Raw genomic sequence first — 19,026 nt, forward strand, 5'->3', positions numbered from 1 at the left:
AAGAAGGAAGGGGGTGGGAAAAGAAGGAAGGGGGTGGGAAAGAAGGAAGGGGGGGGAAAGAAGGAAGGGGGGGGAAAGAAGGAAGGGGGTGGGAAAGAAGGAAGGGGGGGGAAAGAAGGAAGGGGGGGGAAAGAAGGAAGGGGGGGGGAAAGAAGGAAGGGGGGGGGAAAGAAGGAAGGGGGGGGGAAAGAAGGAAGGGGGGGGAAAGAAGGAAGGGGGGGGAAAGAAGGAAGGGGGGGGGAAAGAAGGAAGGGGGGGGAAAGAAGGAAGGGGGGGGAAAGAAGGAAGGGGGGGGAAAGAAGGAAGGGGGGGAAAAAGAAGAAAGGGGGAAGGGGGGGGAAAAGAAGGAAGGGGGAAGGTGGGGAAAAGAAGGAAGGGGGAACGGGGGGAAAAGAAGGAAGGGGGAACGGGGGGAAAAGAAGGAAGGGGGAAGGGGGGGAAAAGGAGAGGGGAAAAGGAAAAAAGGAGAGAAAAATAAATAAATAAATAAAATTTTAAAAAAGAGACCAGGAAAACAACACCCCACACTCCCCAACCTTGGTACTTGAGTCAAAGGGACCCTGCAACACCTGTCTCTGTCCTGGCCCCTGTACTCCAGACTGAAGTGTCGCTGCTGGGCACCACGCCAGAAGGACTGCTGTGACACGGCTTTTTTCTACAGGAGCTGTGATCAACAGGCAGAGCCCCTGGGGATTTGGGTTCTCTGCCTTTGATAAGTCTATACAGAGGGAAACATCAGAGGCAGGAGCGTGTGCTTGGTGAGCCCCTCCACACAGGTGGTATTGGCAAGGACAATGTCTCCAGATCCCAAACCCGTCTATATCTGTGTGCGCCCCAAACAGGAGCATACACAAATAGGATTTGGGATCTGAACTGCCTGGGCAAGGAGTTTCAGCTGGTGACACGTAGGCAGATACAGGTCTGGAGGAGGAAGCCCTTGCACGGAGCTGGTCTTGAGTCCTGACATGTCTGTCAAGCTGTCAGGGATGCACAGGGAGGAGAACCTGACCCAAGAGAAGTGCAGGGACCTGAGCCCTGGTAGCAAACCTTCCTTTTTCCAGAGAGAAAGACTTTGCATACATATACCTATCTGCACCAATTCCTCCTGTGAGGTCACTAAAGACCAGATTTTGGCTAAATGCACAGGTAAAAAGGACCAAAAAGAGAGAGTCACAGGACTGACAGTTTTTATGGTCAGAATCAAAATCCCTTCCTACCTTCCAAATAATGCCAAGAAAACAAGTGTAAAGGAAGAAATAAACATCTGGGTTTGCATGTGACTATGGTTCAGCACCTTGCCATCCCATATGACAAGAAATTTATTTTTAAAGCAACATAGCCTCAAGTCTCTAATAACCAAAAAACAACCAGCCTGATAGGTGTCTGCACAGCAAACACTGATATCTTCTCAGAGGAATACATTACTGACATAAGTGTCTTTGCACTTCCTCAGAAGTCTTAAAAATATCCAGCCCATGAGTTTAGTAAGTTGTTGCTTTATTTTTTTTCAGAAGCAACTCCCAATGCCTCACTAGATGACTGAGACGGGAGAAATAAAACCCTTCATTTTAATAATCTCAACAAGTAGAAATGCAGCAGATAAAGCACCCACTTGAACAGAGGATAGGAAACATAAAAGTGACTTTCACCACCTGGCTCTGGAGACCTTCCATTTATTGCAGGTTAGTACCACACATATTTCACACAATAAAATGCCAATAACACATTAGAAATTTAAGATATAGATCCAATATTATCCATGTGGTATTTTTCTGCTCCTATTTATATGATATTTTCTGAATCCCAGACAAAGCTTTGATGTCTCTCCACCTGCATTTCTGCAGTTACTGGAAGATTAAAGAATTGCTATAAGTGTCCTTTGAGGGAATATGTCTCACTGAAGGTGAAAATAGAATAAAAGCCACAGAATAATTACAAGTAATACACCATCATTAAAGCATTTTCAGTTAATTTCAGCCCTGTACTCCATCTGGGAGAAGGCACAGATCATTCTCCAGATTATTAGGAAGAACTATTTGAACAGTTTCGGTGTGCAAATGTAAAGATCATTGGCCATTTATGAAAAAAGACCGCTGCTCATTAGCTGGTGTAATTACACATGTAGTGAGCTGCATGTTCCCTTTTCCCCACCTTCTCAGGGAAGAGGGAGCTGCTGGGGCGCTGGGTGAGGTCTGAGCATTCAGATGTTTCTCTGAATCTCTTCGGGAGATTTTCTGAAGATCTAACAGCAGATAAGCAGGATTAAGCAGCTAAATCTTTTAAAGCCTTTTCTTTACTGGGCCACATAGAATTTTCCCAAAATAATGCTTCAGTATCACAATAACCATTCCCAACCTCCTCATCAGCAGAGATTGCACTTGAAATTTCTCCGTCTCTCCCTTCGGTCACTCAAAGTGATTCCAAGGGGGGTAAAAGTCCTCCCTAGTGACCACACACCATCTCCTCTTGTGTTGCTGACATCCCACGTGAATGTCTCTCTCAGCCCTGCCACCAGCTGACCCTAAAAATGCCTTCTCCCCTTTATTTTTTGCCTGTAGAGCCATGAGCATGGACTGCTGGCATATTTCATGTACTCCTTGCAGCGGACACATTGCTACAAGCACCAGGTCTCTGGGGACGAAGCAGCTGCAGCTCGGGCTCTGTGTTGTGGGGAGCCCAGGGACGAGGTGCTTATGTGGAGAAGGGAGAAAGGGCTCAATTTGGTTGTCTGCCCATATCTAACTCCCATGTCCAAAGATGAATGGTATTCACCTCCAGGGACTGCAAAAAAGCAGTGATATTTCAAAGGAGGGACCAGGGAAGACTGTGTTCAGGATAGAGGAATGGAATGAAGACATTTCCATCCAAGACCCTTTTAACATGAAGACAGGGAAGTCGGTATTGTTTAATATCAAATTAGACCCAGCAAGCATAGGAATAGGTTTGCAGACCTTGGAGGAAATATAAAGGCGACACTTGGAAAAGATGACACAACCTGTGATGCTTAATTTCTGTAATAAAAATGGTAAGACAGCATCCAAGCTATCTTTGATATCAGAAGCCAATCTAGCAAAAGAGCAGCCTCACACCAAGGACTGTCCATGCTGTACTGCAATAATGTAATCTGCTTGGGTTCAGGAGCAGTTTGACACAGAGATTTCAAGTCAAATACACTTTGGATCGAACAAATCAAAAACCAAAAAGGTCAAAAGCAAGCTCCACCTGATCATGGGTGGTCTGACAGGGGATGTGTTCTGCACTGTCCATCTGTTCTGCACACACTGCTCCATGGTGAGGAGAACGAAGGCTCAAATAGAGACTAATGCACCTTCTCCATCTCTGCTCAGGAAACATTCTAAACTGCTGATCGGGTGGACAAAAATGAGCAGAGAGTGGTCTTGGACTGATAGGCTGTCTCATCAGATTATATGAAAATAAGTGATTTAAAAGAGTGGTACCCATAACAACCCTCCTCTGCAAGGAACAGCGGTGGCAGTTTGCCAGCATCACTCCTTAGTCCCTGATGAACCACTGTCCTAAATGGTATTTAGTTCGCAAACTTGCTTGAGACAGTAACACTGTTCACGGGAGAGTAAATAGAATATAGGATGCAAGGATTCGACACATATTTTTCCCTGTGAACTTTATCCTGCATAGCTATTTTAAAATTATTTATTAGCTGAAATAAGTTAATTGCCCTTTTACTGCCTTGCACCAGTTGAGCAGAGAATCAGTACACAGGAGATGTGCCCATCAAGTTCCAAGTCCCCATAGCACGTGGTTCCTATTTTAGGAACCATTTTTAAGCACAGATTATCAAATTCAGTCACACTTTATACTTGAAAACAAATATATTTGAATACAAGTAGTTAATATTTTCATTGCACCTGTCAGTTGTTTGCTATATTAAGTTACCTAATGTATTGTCTTGTTTCAGATTTTTTATACTTAGGAGGTAAGCTTTTACTTCTTGCCAAGTTTAAATGACGCCAGTGTTGCATGTGGACGGCTCATTGCTGACTCATTTCTCACTCATTTAGATGCACTGCAGAGATGCTACTCCATACTACTTGAAAGTGCAATTGTTTGGCTTGATTAATAAATTAAAGACATTTAAAAAAACCTCAACACACCTCATTAAAGACAGTCAGCCTTAAAACAGTACCCAACATGCAGAGAGGAAGAAAAAGCACATATAATATGAAGCACTCAGTACAAGAGACAGAATTTCCCATACAAAAAATAATTTAAAGCCAGAATGAATTCTATCATCACATAGAGATTCAGCAAAAGGATACCTCTTGGCATTATATATATGTGTAAAATATTTTATTTAAAAACATTAACCAATGTTAATATTGGTGAATAAGCAAATAGCAGTCCTATTAAAAAATTAAGAGAGCCAGGGTACTGGCCAGATAATCCTTGAGCAGTTCACAACTTGAAGGGGTCACTGGTGACAGAGGCCATGCATTGTGCCATAAACTGGAACACAAAAAGGAACCAATATTTCATACACTTCCAATGCCCTAATTTCACAAATAAATACTGACACTGTGGTGATGTCAGCAAGATACAGCACAGGAAAAAATGCCTGGAGAAAGCAATCAAGTACTTTTGAAATCTGCTTTAAGGGTAAGAATAACACATCACTTTTAGCTAAAGCCTGAGGGCAGGAGGCTGCATACAGCGGGATCTGGGCTTGAAGATTCGGACTGCGCCCTCATTTGAGGATTGCTGCAGGTCAGGTAGGACAGAGAGGACAGACAGAAAGATACAAGCGAGAGGGCTCAGGAGAGAGAAGTGGTCAGGGCAGGAAAGGAGAAATAGGCTGGTCAGGGGAGGAAGCAAGAAGGAAAGCAGGGCACAGATAAAGGAGGAGGGAAAAACAGGGCTAAACGAAGAGAAAGGGGGGGGGAAAAAAGGATAATTTAAGACATTTCATAAATGCATAACAAAGAAAAACCTTTCTTTGAAAACCAAAATAAAAATCAGTTCAGTTGTTCTTTGCAGGCATTCACTACAATCTCCCAGAATGCAAATACGTTTCCTATGCTTGCTTGGCAATCTGTTTTCCTCTGCAATATTTAACATCATTTATGAAGCTTCTTAGTACAAATTAAGTTACAATGTAATCAATTAGATTGAAAACACAGCTTGTTTCATTGTTTTAATTTTGCAGTATAAGCATATTCACCCTAATTTAACAATTAGCTAATCAACAACCATGAAGTGTTTATGTAGCTTGGCTTTTTGTCATTCAAATTCCCTTCCTGTACCATTGCGAACGCACCAGCCAGTGGAGTCTCAGCTATGATTTTAAAAGCCTGGCAGAAAACACACATGGGGAGGGAAGAGGAGAACGTGTAGAAACCAGAACGTGGTGCTTGGGGTTGAAAAAGGAAAGGAAGACTCTGGAAATGGCTGCTCATTTCCAGATAAATAGAGAAACTGCTTATGAGACTGCAGCCTGTTTTCTCCTGGGACAGTTTCTAGGAGGACTTCTGCAGCACCCACTGCATTACGATGTTAGAGGAGGGTGGACAGGTCACTTTTGTACCCAGAGGAAGCTGCAGCTGCTGGCTGTAGATTCTGAAGGTTTTCCCACAATGTGGGGGATGAACTATTCTGTACGGAAAAATGTTTCTTCTAATTTCTAGAAATATTTGGACACAATAGTTATGGCCTTTTGGTGAAGTTTAGATCTGCATATTCTGCAGCTAATGTCTTTTCATGTTCTGGCAGTTTTGGTCAAAAAGATGATTAGGGAAACTGCCTATTCTCCAGTTTTATGGAGGTGGGGGTTTGCACTGCGGTGGGGTTGGTTGGTTGGTTGCTTTGTGGTTGGTTCATTTGTGTTTGTGGTTTTGTGTTGTGGGTTTTTGTTTGTTTGTTGTTTGCTTGTTGTTTTTTTCCATTTATTTGTTTTTAAACTTCTCATTTATTTTCAATAAAGTGCAGTTTGGAGCTGTTTTCAATGAAGTTCTTGCTTCCAAGAAACCAGCACTTCCTTACTACCGCAAGGGAAGAGGTAAAGAAAAGCCCTAATGACACCAAGCATCCACCCGCAGCTTGTCCAGGGCATGAGCAGATGTAAAAGGAGGCTCTCCCAACCCACAGATGACCAAGCAGATGAGAAAAGCAGCAAGCAATGTGACACTGGCTGGGGCCAGAGGAGCACGGGTTCACCCCCTTGACCAGTCTTTCAGAGGACACCTTGGGGGGATGCAGGAGGAGGCAGCAGAGTGACAGAAGTGGGGCAAAGCGTGCTGCTGAGCACGGCCGCGGGCTGACACATGAGATGTTATCAGACTTCACTTCTCTGACAGACTTTGGTGTTTTAACACTTGCACATGGTAATGTGATCAGCTTTTGTTTCCAGCTGCGTTTAGGTGGAACTGATCCGATGTGACTGTCAACCTTCCCTCTGTCCCCAAGCCCTTGCAAGCAGAACCAGACAACTCCTCTCCCAAACGCCATTTCTGCCTGTCTAGGCAACATGGTTTTCTGGGATCATGTACAGGATGTAGGACTAAACAAATTAAAAATGTTCAGTCTTTGCATTATATTATTGATTTAGATATATTACACATGTAACAGCCCAGTAACTGACAGAGGTCCCTTCAGTGCTCTGCCTGACTATAGGAAAGGAACATTACATTATGAGCTCTAGTGATAATGTTCGTTAAATTATCTATCCAGAAATGAAAGCAATAAAAATCAGATTGCTGGCCAGCGAGGACAGGTTTTCATTAAAATAGCTTTGAATTGGTTTATTTGCTGCTGTTCAACAACAACCAACTGGAGTACAGGAATGATTTATTTTTTCCCTGCAAATACACCTCCTTACAACATTCAAGAAAAAATTTGCTACGTAAAACTGCAAGAATAATTCTCAGCTACATTGTAATACCCTTTGCATTAACTTTATGAACACACAATAGCTACATGTGAAGCGCCAGGGAATGAAGTTGAAATGTTCCCTTCCCCCATTCCTATACGCAAAGGCACAGTTCTATATGCAAGTATAACATCTCTCCAAGAAGCCTGCACTGGGAAATTCAAATTAATTGAAGGCTATACTTCAATTGTTTTTGTGGTCAGAAGAATTATGCTGTATTTGCAGAGAGCATGAAAAGACTATCTGCTTTACATGTGGGTGTAAATTCAGCAGAATTTCATGTCTTAAATGAGAAAGAGAGTCCACTCAGCTGCTCACATAAAAATCCAGGAAGCAGAAAGATATAAACAGATGGTCTTGAGATTTTCCAATTACAAACCTTTTTGGCAATATACAACTGGGGGAATTCCAAACATTTGTCACTTTGACACCACTTCGTGGTAAGTAATGAGATTTTGGTACTTACAAATTCCGAAACATGCTGCAATTTGAAGACCAAAACCAGCTATCTAAAATCAAGGAGTTAAAGTCAAAATTTAGGACAGGTGCCAATATAACAGAAGCAACTTGGAAGGCACAAGGAATACTATTTTTTTTTTTAATGCTTATTCATAGATTCACTAAGATTCTGCAGTAGATCCAGAAAATATAAGCAACTTTGAGCAGACTGAGCATGCTCACACTGTTGCTGACACTGTAAAACTGAAACCCACCATAAGGATTAGAGGCAGACTGCTAAACACAGCATCCCACAAGATGAAGAAACCCTCCGTTCCTCAAGGGAGCATTACGCATAAATTTTTTGCCTCTGTTTACAGGAACACTGCAAACAAAGGAAATTTGAAATATATATTCCTTGTTCTGGTTGTGGGGGTTTTATTGTTGTTGCTTGTTTTTTGGTTGTGTTTTGCTTTTTTTTTTTTTAAATCTCTTTTAAAAGATTTCAGCTCTTTAAACGCATTTTATAATTTGCAAGTCTTATTCCTAGTAGGTTATTAAAAAGGAATTAGCTATCGGGGGGTGCACAAAAGGTGTATAAATAGAATTGAGTGGGCACCTTGTACAGGAGCTCAGAGCAGTGTGAGTACATGCACATGTCTAAAACAAGAGCTAGCTTTAACATTTGGACAATCGTAGTTGTTGGAGCTCTCGGATTTATCTGTGCTCCCACATTTTGGCTTGCCACAAAAACTGGAAGTGGGGGCTTGAGCTAATAATTTCAGGAACTAGTAATCATTGATGCACAGATCTTCCATTTTTGAAGAGAGAGAAAAGCTCCCTCATCCTGGGTTTTGAAGGAAAGAAGGAAAAAAAAGTAGTAACATAGAACACTTACTTTAGATTATAATTGTATAAATGTAAAGTGTATCAGTACTCCAGGTTCTCATTTTATATTAGGTCATTAACTAGGTAATACCATGCTCAATTCCACAGCTATAGGTACTCCACCTTCATATCAAAGTGCTCTACAGAACGTTATCAGGCTCAGAAGAGAAACTCAAATATGGAACCACATAATTTCCACCCTCAACAAGTTATTGTTCCAGGTTATTCCAACGTGGAAACTGAAAGAGAGCTATAAAAATCTCTGGGTCACATAATAACAGCTAAAGAAAAGAGAGGAACAGAGTGGACATTAATTTAATTCTGCAGTATGGTATGGAGGTTTCAATACCAAAATTGCTTTCAGAATCTGAATTTTGGCTGGGTTTCCAAATTATCCTATTCAGTGTAAAATGGCAAAGAAGCTAATTTTAAATTTACTCCAGCAACAACAAAACTACAAATATTCATGAGAAGACACGACACTTACCACTCAACAGAAAGCAGTACTCACGAATCTTCCCAAAACCAGAGGTAACACTTTCTAACATAACCCAAACCATAAATTCAAAAGTCGCAGCCCATACAAAGCAGAAATTGAAAGAGTTGCTAGGTTTCATTAGACTAGTGAGAAGGCATCCAAAATTATGACTACTGTCCAATGATGTTAATCTTTTATATGAGAAACTTGCTTTCACATCCAGAAAATAAAACATGCTTACTTGTTATTAGTGGGTCCCGTTGCCAAGACATCCGATTGCAACTTTGGGAAAAATCCTTGTTCATATTTCCCTTGACCGATCTTCATATCAAGTAAGTGCGGGTGGATGGCTGTGTGATCGATCTTCATCAGCCGCTGCTCAATGGATTGGGCTGCAAGTGACAGTCACACATGAACAACCACATTAGCGAAACACCTTAAGACATCCCTGAAAACACACTAGAAAGTTAAATATTTATTAATAGTGACTTCAGATCCAGAAATGTGCCATTTAAAGAAGTGAGGAAATGTCTGTGCTATTATTTTGCTTTCACCCAACACAACTGGCACAAGCAAGTTAGCCACTAAGCAAGCAGGTATTTACGGGAGCCTATGAGATGGGTTATGAATTGGCAAGAGCAATTCAATGTTCGTCTTTAACCTCCTTTTTCAGAATGGAGACCTCTGACACGGGCTGCAACTCTTTGTGGGGTCGGGCACATTGCTTTGCCCCAGACACCTCACCCTGGGCAGATGCACAGGGGATGATACCCGAATTTTGCAAACGCCTGGCACCTATAATGATCCTCCTCCTGAAATTAGAGGTGCTTTTTGAAGGCCTACCATCCTGCAATGACATATCTAATTGTAGCAAGGCCCGAGGAGCACCAAAAGGATCGAGAGATGTCTGGAAACAAGGGAGGCTATGCTATGGCAAGACTGGAGATGGCCACCCAGGAATCTTGGCTCCACCGAGACTAATGTGGTTCAGTCATCTGTTTCAAGGACATGAGGATTTCATCTCGAATCTTGAGCAAGATGAAAATAAAATCTGTCACCCTCCCAACACTGAGTCAGATGCTCTGTGAAGAAGAGGGGAAAGGATGTGTATGGGGCAAATCACCATTTAATTAGCAACTTGAATATTCAGCTCTGTAGTCCATCCGTTAAGGGGAAGGCCCATTCTTTTCAGCATATCACAACTAGCGAATAAATATGCAAAACATGGAAGCTAAATCCAGTTTCCATTTGTCAAAAACAACATAGAACTCGTTTCCTATTTTATAAAACTCTGATGGGAAAGAAACTGTCATAAGATTTGCATACATTATCATTAGAAACTTAGCAGCTTTTTTTTTCCCCTTCTAAAAAAAAAAAAGTAGCTTAGTACAGTTTTATTTTGGAGAAATGGACAGGATGGTGTGGGACCAGGGGGTTTGAAGGATTCTAGAAATAGCAGGTTAAATTAACAGGTGCTGGATTGATGCTAGGGTCACACATATTGTGAATATTAAATATGGGGGAAAGTTGGTATTACTATCAGTTTGCTGCATTTCACAGGAGAGAAAATGAGGTTCCGGTGCCACAATATCTACCAAAACTAGACGCTGAATAGACAGTCGACCTGCAAATTAGAATCGGTTTTAAATAGAAAAAGTTAAACAGGCACAGGATTTCTATTTTTACCACATTTGTAACAAGTAAAATGCTCTGAAGGAATTCAAAAGAGAAATGTGTTTGCCTCAGCTCATCAGTATGTGTCCCAATAAACTTAAGAGTATAATTTCCCTGTATTACTTAGAAATGAAATAAATACTTGCACAGTAAGAAACTCAAGCATAATTTGAAAATGCATCCTGTGACTGTAATGGAAAAAAATCCAAATCTTCAGTACACAGGGCATTGTTCATTAACACTGAGAATCTATTCCTCAATCTACTAAATATGCCACACAGGACTAGGTCCCCGGCATCCCCCGCTGCTCTAATGAAATGGCATAAGGCAAAAAAAAAGGTCTTTTTAAGGGAAGGGGGAGACGAGGCCAGTGGAGCAGACACCAAGGCTCGGCTCCTCAGTGTGGTTGGCGCTGGTCCCACCACCATAGTGAAGGAAAGCTCTTCTGGCAATGGAACAGGAGCTGCCTGAACCAAGAAACAGCAAGCCCAGCTCTGTGGCTTGGTTTGTGTTGATTAAAGGCACCAGCCTAGGAGAGCTCAAAGAGAAGGTAAAGGCTTCTTCTGTTTCTACCATTTAAAGCATGCTCAAGTTTTTGTCTAGGGAAAATAAGGACACCGCTGAGTCCTCCTCACGTAGTTCTAGAGCTTCCTCATCAGCTCCAACGCTCAGATGACTGAGGACCTATATTTTTTTTTGTGAATGACATTGTACTTTTGAATATTTTACCAGCCCATCTGAACGTACCTGCTTCTTTCAAAGTGCTGCATTTCTGGTAGTTGGATGTCCGCAGTGCAGGGGCCCTCACATTATATAGCTTTATTTTCTCAATGCGGGAGTCGAATACTCGCAGAAAAGGGTCCTTCTCCTCCCACTGGGAGATTATCTTATTGTCTATGAAGGTTGCAAACATCTGTGTTTCAATGAAGTGTGAAAGGAACGGGAGGTAAGGCTCAGGTTGGTCCGAAAGAAAGGAAGCCTGAAATACAAAACAGCTCATTAGTGCCATGTTCCTTCCCGGCGTTGACACGACGAGCCATCCTGGAACGAAGAACCAATCCAGCAGCCAACCAAAAAGCTTGGACAAGGCTTCCCCACTATGAAAACACCTCTGAGAGAGGTGCAAATCGATCTATGAAGGGGTTTGGTTTGTGGGTCACCTCTTGGGTCATGACTGTGAGAAATAAGCAGCTGGGGAGGCTTTTTAACAGCTAGAGTAAAGGGAATATTGCATTACTGAGGAAGTGTCTGTGCTTCCAAGCTTTTCAAAGCAGCCTAGGAGCTACCACCCGCAGGAACGAGCCCAGTGCAACCCCCAGTAGATCACCACCACATGTGCCCACTGGGGACCTCTGGTCTGCACAACCCTACTTGGGACCACATCACTTACTAAGGTGTTATACATACCAAGGGGTGTACACTGCTCTTCAGCTAGTGCTCTTTTGTGAAGTCAAGCAGGGCAATTAATCATGAATTTCCAATTAAAACTGAGTGTGTTCCTGTGTCTCTAACTGAGCTTTAAAAACCCAGACCTTAACAGTCCATTTTATTGTAGCAGTAGTAACAGAGATCACTTAAACAACTCCCTCCTTTTAAATGCTGCACTGTTCATTGCCTGAATACAAACAAGACCAATAAAAGGCATGGCAGCATTTTTTAATCAAAAACTGACTCAGATCAACACTTAGTCTGATCCTGCTTGCCTGCCCCTCTAACATTCTCCTTAGAGAAGGACTTGTATCTGAAAAGGGTGATGGCTAAGAATGCTATCTGCTTTTCAGGGTCACTCAGAAATAGTAACTGTGCAAGCTTCCCAACATTTCTCATTCCTTTTACTAGCCTACAGTTTCTTTATTTCCTCATTTCTAACCACAGCTTCCTTTTCACTCTTGTGTACACACTACAATGGAGTCATAACGTGACTCTTCTGCCATAACAATATGATTAGCCTCTACAGAACAACACTACCTATTATCAAGAAGTTCTGTTGTGAAATTAGGAAATAAGAAAGACTAGATTTGGGTTTTGTCTCATTGGGTTTTCCTCTCTTTCCAGGAGGAAAGGAGGAGGAAAGGAGGAGGAAAGGAGGAGGAAAGGAGGAGGAAAGGAGGAGGAAAGGAGGAGGAAAGGAGGAGGAAAGGAGGAGGAAAGGAGGAGGAAACGGAAGTTCACTTTCCTTGACATCCTTTCACCAAACGTGCAAGAGAAGCCCATCAGCTGGGCAGAAGCCTGCCAGCTTGGTTTATACAAGCCAGAACAGCTCTGACCAGCCCAGTGGATCTGCATTGATTTACTTTGGCAGGCGATCTGGCTCCGTGTAATCAAAATAGACAAATCCCTCAGTAAGGCAGATGAAGAATGGCGGATTAAAGAGTACCTAGGCTATATATACATAATATAGCTATTCTCCCTCCCTCCCAAAAGCACTTCCAGATGGAAAAATGAATATGGGGCTATCTTTACTTTGTCAAAGTTTTGCATTTGTTCCCTGTTTGTCAGCCACGACTCCATATCGGGGGCAGCCTGAATGACGAAAGCCTCATAGTCTGCAAACATCTGCGTGAAGCGGTTGGCAAAGACCTCACGAAGCTGCACATTCAGTTTGTAGTCCCTCAGCTCCACCTCCTCACAGGGCAACTTCCCACCCTTCTCCTTCTCTGCGAGGGGAGCTGTGATGGTCATTTTTTCCATCGTCACGCCCGTTCTCTTGGCGAGAGCTTGCAGGCGAGCGACCGTCTCGTTGCCTTTCAGCAGCTCGTACACGTTGAGGGCATTGCTGGGTATGTTCCCATTCTTCTTGTCATTCACCAAGTCGCTAAGAACCAGGTTCTTGAGTTTGGTGGCACTGTCACTGCAGTGCAGGTTACCCTCTGGTGGGATCCCAAACTGCAGGAGAACCTCGGAGATTTCCTGGATAAACTCCAGCTTGTTGGGGAACTGGGGAAACTCCTCTGGCAGTTCAATGAAATGGTTATCGATGTCCACAAAGCACAAGTTTGCCTGAAATTCAAAGAAAAGTTTCAAGACAGAGGCTCAGCACTGAATTGGCTCCCCTGCTAAGTAGCCCTGTTTTCCCAGGGTCTTTCCAGCCAGAAGGATAAGAGCACACACATGCAGGAGACTTAAGCTCTATCATCTAACCTGGGACACTTCAGACTTCAGCAAACCTGGTGAGCCAACTGGATGGCAATGATGATGGCAATAAATAAAGCCTCCTGCCCCCTCCTGTTCTCCTGGGACTTGCAGATCCCAAACTACCCACTACAAAGATCTGATATCCCCTCCCAGACCAGCCAAGGACACACTAGTAAGCAGGTTGTGCAACACCACTTCTCAGTAATTCACGCAATTGATTTGTGTGAATTACTGCATCTCAAGGGCACATTGATGTTACCAGGACCCAACTGCAATAAGCCTCTGTAGCTGTGGTACCAAGGAATGAGATATTCAGTGAGAAAGATGACACTGCTACTAGCAAAGCTACAAAAAAGGGTTCCCATGCAAATCCTTCAGGATCACATCTGAGTATAGCTTGTCTATGGGAGGTCAAGCCCTATTTCCCCACTCCCCCTACCCCCTGTTTCCAAGGAGGCTTTTAATCTTGGCAATTCCTCTGCATGAGATTTAAAGAGTGCTCTTAGACAGCTTAGCTATGCAGGGAGATGGATCTCAGCCCATAAGATTAAAGCTAAGTGAAGACATGAATCTAGTGGAGCAGATACTTTAACTGTGAAAGTGTCAATGGGGGGATGGAAGAACCCTACATAAAAAGTAATTACATTGCAAATGCACCCTCAGGAATAATAGCAGAATGAAAAACAGTAATTGATCTTCTGAACTGCAGCTTGCATCTGAAATTCTCTGTCTTGAGTGCACTGTGCTGAATAAAATCTTAAACCAGGTCAGATTCCCAAGGTGCTGAGCTTCCAAGGTTTTTTCCCCGGCATAAAGCTGCAAAATAGGAGATGCAGGAACCCACAGGGCAGCAGGAGCAGGTCTTTGTTAGCCTGACTTGGTCATTAGCACAGCTCCTCCGCCTTCTCCAAGCCACTTTTCCTGTTCTTCTCACAAAACACTGTAGACTAATCTTCAGATTATATGAAGAGAAAGGACTTATCTTCCTCCTTTTTTGAAAAGGTTGATTTTCAGCAGGACAATATATTCCACAGCAAACATGGTTATAATATATTGGATATTTCAGGGATATGCTTGAGATTAGTCACCTTTCACACAGATACTTTAAAGGGTATTAGGATTCATTCCACAAAGCAGAAGTGTCCCTTCAGCTCACTTTTGCATAATAAATTTGGACTGTACAAAAAAAAAGCATTTCTTCATACAAAACAGTTTGCTTTACTTAACTATACAGCTATTAAAGAGTTGTGGTATGCATCAGTACAGTTCTTTAGCTCAGAGACTGTCTTCTTATCTATCAATATTTCATTTCAAAGGCTTTTTAATTTCAGCTCTGCATATCATTTACAAAATTTGAAAAATGAGATTTGGATTTGGAAAACCTTTGGGGAATTGGTCTCACTTCTCTCTTCAAAAACGTCTAATGATTAAAGTATATGCAGAGAGATTAGTAACTTTAAGACAGCATAATGGCCAGTTGTTAGAATTTGTATCTGTAACAAACAAATGGTTTATATTTAGACCAAGAGCTTAAAAAGCTAGCCCCTGGCCTGAACAATAAAGGAATACTAAAGCAAACAGTGCTTCATCAATGCTTGCATGTGAAGGATTTTCTATTTTTGATTGTCTAGAGGAATCTGAGATTCAAGATCTTCCCTGTTCAATACCTCTTCTTTCTTTTCCTTTCCCACAGTTACTGGACCTGTGGTGCTCATAAATGCTGTGCTGGTATTTTTCACTCATTTGTTAAACACTATAATGGGGTCGGGGGTGTTCCACCCCACTATTACTCTTCTCTCACTGGTGATATTTAATTTGTTATTCAAGCAATCCTGCAAGTCCAGCACATTAAAATTTTAATTTAAGGAAAATGACAGCTTAATCTGCTAAATAAAAGGATATGACTAATAATTTTTTAAATCACAGTAATTATGTAACATTAGCATGGTTTTACTGAAAAAGCATAGCTAGATACCACTGTTATTTCCATGCCAGTGCAAATTTCATGCAATTGGGCCATTGCATCCATGAGGTAAGACTTCATTTGCACTGTTACATCCCACCTAGGCTAAGAATCAGTCACCTCCACCTAATACTTAATATAGCTCTTTAATAAAAACTGTATGGTCCTTGCCCTGTGTTTATCCCCCCACTTCCACATACAAACTCCCCCTCCTTCATACTGTTCTCTGCAGCTGCTCCCACCTGCCTTCTCAGTAAGAGCCGTAGGGCCTCTGTCTCCAGGAAATGTCCCCGCATGGAGCTGGGCACAGCAGTGCCACCGTCATGAGATGTTACAGCCACACAAACACTTATTCTTAGGGTTCCCACTGATTTTAAGAAGAAACCCAAGTTAAAATGTGTGGCATGCTCAAGAGATGGGTCCAGACACCATCTCCAAAACAGACAGGCAAGCTATATCCCAAAGACTTTGCAGTATGGAGAGTAATCAGTGGCCATGTTAAAATATGAAGCAGTTTTAATAATCTTGGTCAAATTTTGAGCAGAAAAATCTCCATTTCACTCTCTACCACTAGTGATTTTAACACTTAGACTAGGAGGATGGCCTTTCCTTCCTTTTTTTTTTTTTCCCTCCTCTGGGGAAAATCTGATAGACCATACAAAGTTTTTTACTTCTCATTGCACAGGAGAGCAGAAGATCTTCAGTCCAAAAGATCATCAGTGGAGTGCGTCAATATTTCAGAAATATGTGTGTGTATATATATATATATATATATATGTATATACACCTATAGGTGGTTCACAGGCAAGGTATCAACGCAAACCTGGCTTGTTAGAGGCCAGGACACTGGTCTAGTAATAGACTTTGACACAGTCAGGAGCACATGGGCTCACCCATAGGTGGAACCAGGCTGGCAGGATGGGGCACGCTTCTCATCAGTGGTGCAGAGACAGGAATAGGTTTATACCATCTAGCAAACAGACCCAGTTTCCTAAGGACCATCCCCAAATGAAACGCTCTTTAGCCCTGTGTCAAGAGGACTGACCAAGAGTAACAAAACATGGTGAAGCATGTGATGTAGGAAAGCAGAGAGACTTTTCACGTCACAGTAAGAAGCAAAAACAGAAGCATTTAGAAGCCAATGGAATTAGTGGCACTCATTAAATTCAGAAATAGACCAAGAAGGGCTGAGGAGACATCCCCTGCTACCTCCCTCCTGCTGGCAAACAATCTTCACGGTGCCAGAGAAGCCTCCCAACACTGGGCACAGCATTTTCCAGCAGGAATTCACACAAATATTAACAACACGTTTCAGAGTAGCAACCCCAAAGTTGGAAACTGACCTCCTGAGGCAGCTCCAGCTTGGAGCGGTCGGTTCCCTCCTTGGACTGCAGCCCCATCAGGTAGGGAACGGGAGCATCCAGAAAATGCAGGAGAGAGGCGGGAAGGATGGGGACGTACACGTGCTGCCACTGAAATGGGAACAGCAGCGTTGTGATCCCCTCTGCCACCGTCATCAGACGCTGATAATCTAGACAGGGAGAGAGAGACTGAATTATCTTTCTCTGTTTGGCTTTTGAAATCTGGCTGGCAAGGACAGTCAGTGACAAAACAAGACAGACCATGTTTATATAGTATGATGTTCTTTTGAAAACAAGATGGCATTTAAGAGCCTTAAATATTATTTAATTCATCAAAACTCATTACCCCCAGGAAGAAACTGCTGAACATAAATATTCATATCTTATCTAGACCTTTTCTGTCATTAAACTCATTTATTAAAAGGCTACCAAAAGATCTCTCTAAAGTACAGGATAATAATACTCTGATTCTATAAAAAGCATCTATTTTCACAAAGCAAAAGGAGGAGAAATAAGTGAACTTCAAGGAAACATTGTGGTAAGGTTTTCTTGCTTGCTCCTGCCTGCCTGGCTCTCCTCCACTTGCTACCACTTCTAAGGCTGAATGTATTTTCCAGGAGATTCATTTTGGTCAAGTACCAGCAGAAGTTTACAGTTCCTACGTATTTAAAAGCATCATTGCTACGGAAAATCCAAACAGATGCCTAACAGAAATTTAGTTCTCAAAAATATTCTGTATAGCCAGCATAATTGTATTGCATTATTTTCCAAAATGTGTATTTAATTCACTAGTTCATCGCTTTGCAATGTTTTGGTTCAAGTAAACACATTGTGCATTAGGCTTTTAATTAAAATCTGATTCAATACAGTTGAGCTGCAAGAATATTTCCAAACTTGGATAAGAGCAAATTATTTCTCAAGTATCTAGCTGTCATGATGCAATACCACAATCTACTTATTAATATAAAAGAGGAAATTTAAATTTAAGAACATAGTTTAATAAAAAAGAAAGACCAGATGTTGATAATAAGGAGATGTTCATCCTTACAGGGAATTCCAAACTGCAGACAAACCATCAGGAAACAGGTAAAGACCTCTGGGTCTTGTAAACTACAAGTGAATGCGAAACCAGATGGTTGCTTCTACTCCATATTACAGCAACTTCTGCGTTAGCAACAACTTCCCCCAAATTACTAAGAACATGAAAGTACTTAAACCTCAATTCCTTAGGAATCTTAACTTACACTGAAGAAGCAGCACATGTCATAGTAGTTAAAGACATGGACACTGAAATGCAAGCTTGTGAGTGACTTTGAACTTGCAGGAGGCGGGTGGCACAGACAAGCCGGGCAGTCGGTTCCGATTCCCATCCTGGGCCTCCTCCACTCATGAAAGCTGCTCTTCACAATGTGTAAAAGGAACTGTTCCCCACAGCTGCAGTGCACAGGTACATTGCCAGTAACCACCAAGAGTGGTAGAAGGGATATCTCCGCTATGGCTCTATCCAAAACCAGTTCTCATCAATGCCAGGCAAGTCTCATGAGTTTTGGCTTGAGCAAGCAAAAGATTTTCAACCTCACCAAGACCAGATCCTTGTAACACTCAGCTTGTTGCCCCTTTCTTCTAAGCCCTCTGCCCAACTCCATGAAATTAAAGATATACAAATGAACACTCTGATTTTGAGTCAGGCAAGAAGGCTTCTCTTCTATAGCTCCACTGACTGCTTCTGCATTGACAGGAACCCAGCCTGGGTCTTCCTGTTGTCCTGAACAAGCCAACCTGATACCCTGGCAGACATCAGTGAGAGCAAAAGCACTGTTATCTGACACTGCTCTGCTTTTAGGAGGTCACTGGGAAGACGCACTTGAATAAATATGCAAATTAAAACAACAAATTGCATAACCCATTCTCCTTGCTAGCACCTCTCTGTGGAAAACCAGCCTCGATCTGCAGAAGGTCAGCCGGCAGGGCAAAACCATTTTTCATCTTGTCTTCATAATAGCTAGTCACTCAATCTTCAAAATTATTTTCATGCATGCAAGTCAGTCTCAAGGTTACACCTCAAAACCATTCCTGGCTACAGATCAGCCATTCATGAATCTCGCCCTGTGCAATGGTCTATAATTATACACATCCATTGCCTGTCTTGTTAAGGAGCACTTATACAGGATCAACTTACAACACCTAC

At 42.2% G+C, this 19,026-nt stretch overlaps 1 protein-coding gene across 4 annotated transcripts in view; it reads right to left on the minus strand.

Moving 5' to 3' along the window:
- Positions 1 to 19,026, minus strand: part of DENND5B (DENN domain containing 5B) — a gene marked incomplete at both ends in the record, with an annotated part of 115,189 nt that overhangs the window by 25,465 nt on the left and 70,698 nt on the right. For 3 of the 4 annotated variants that reach the window (XM_080352453.1, XM_080352452.1, XM_080352451.1), the window contains 4 exons: positions 8,947 to 9,097; positions 11,127 to 11,358; positions 12,843 to 13,379; positions 16,821 to 17,008. In XM_080352453.1, coding sequence (XP_080208579.1) covers positions 8,947 to 9,097; positions 11,127 to 11,358; positions 12,843 to 13,379; positions 16,821 to 17,008 — 1,108 coding nt within the window. Of the gene's footprint in view, positions 1 to 8,946; positions 9,098 to 10,242; positions 10,330 to 11,126; positions 11,359 to 12,842; positions 13,380 to 16,820; positions 17,009 to 19,026 lie in introns of all 4 variants that reach the window. The other variant, XM_080352450.1, reaches the window with a different exon arrangement.

This window comes from Nesoenas mayeri (genome assembly GCF_963082525.1).
Source record: "Nesoenas mayeri genome assembly, chromosome: 1".
NCBI lineage: Eukaryota > Metazoa > Chordata > Aves > Columbiformes > Columbidae > Nesoenas > Nesoenas mayeri.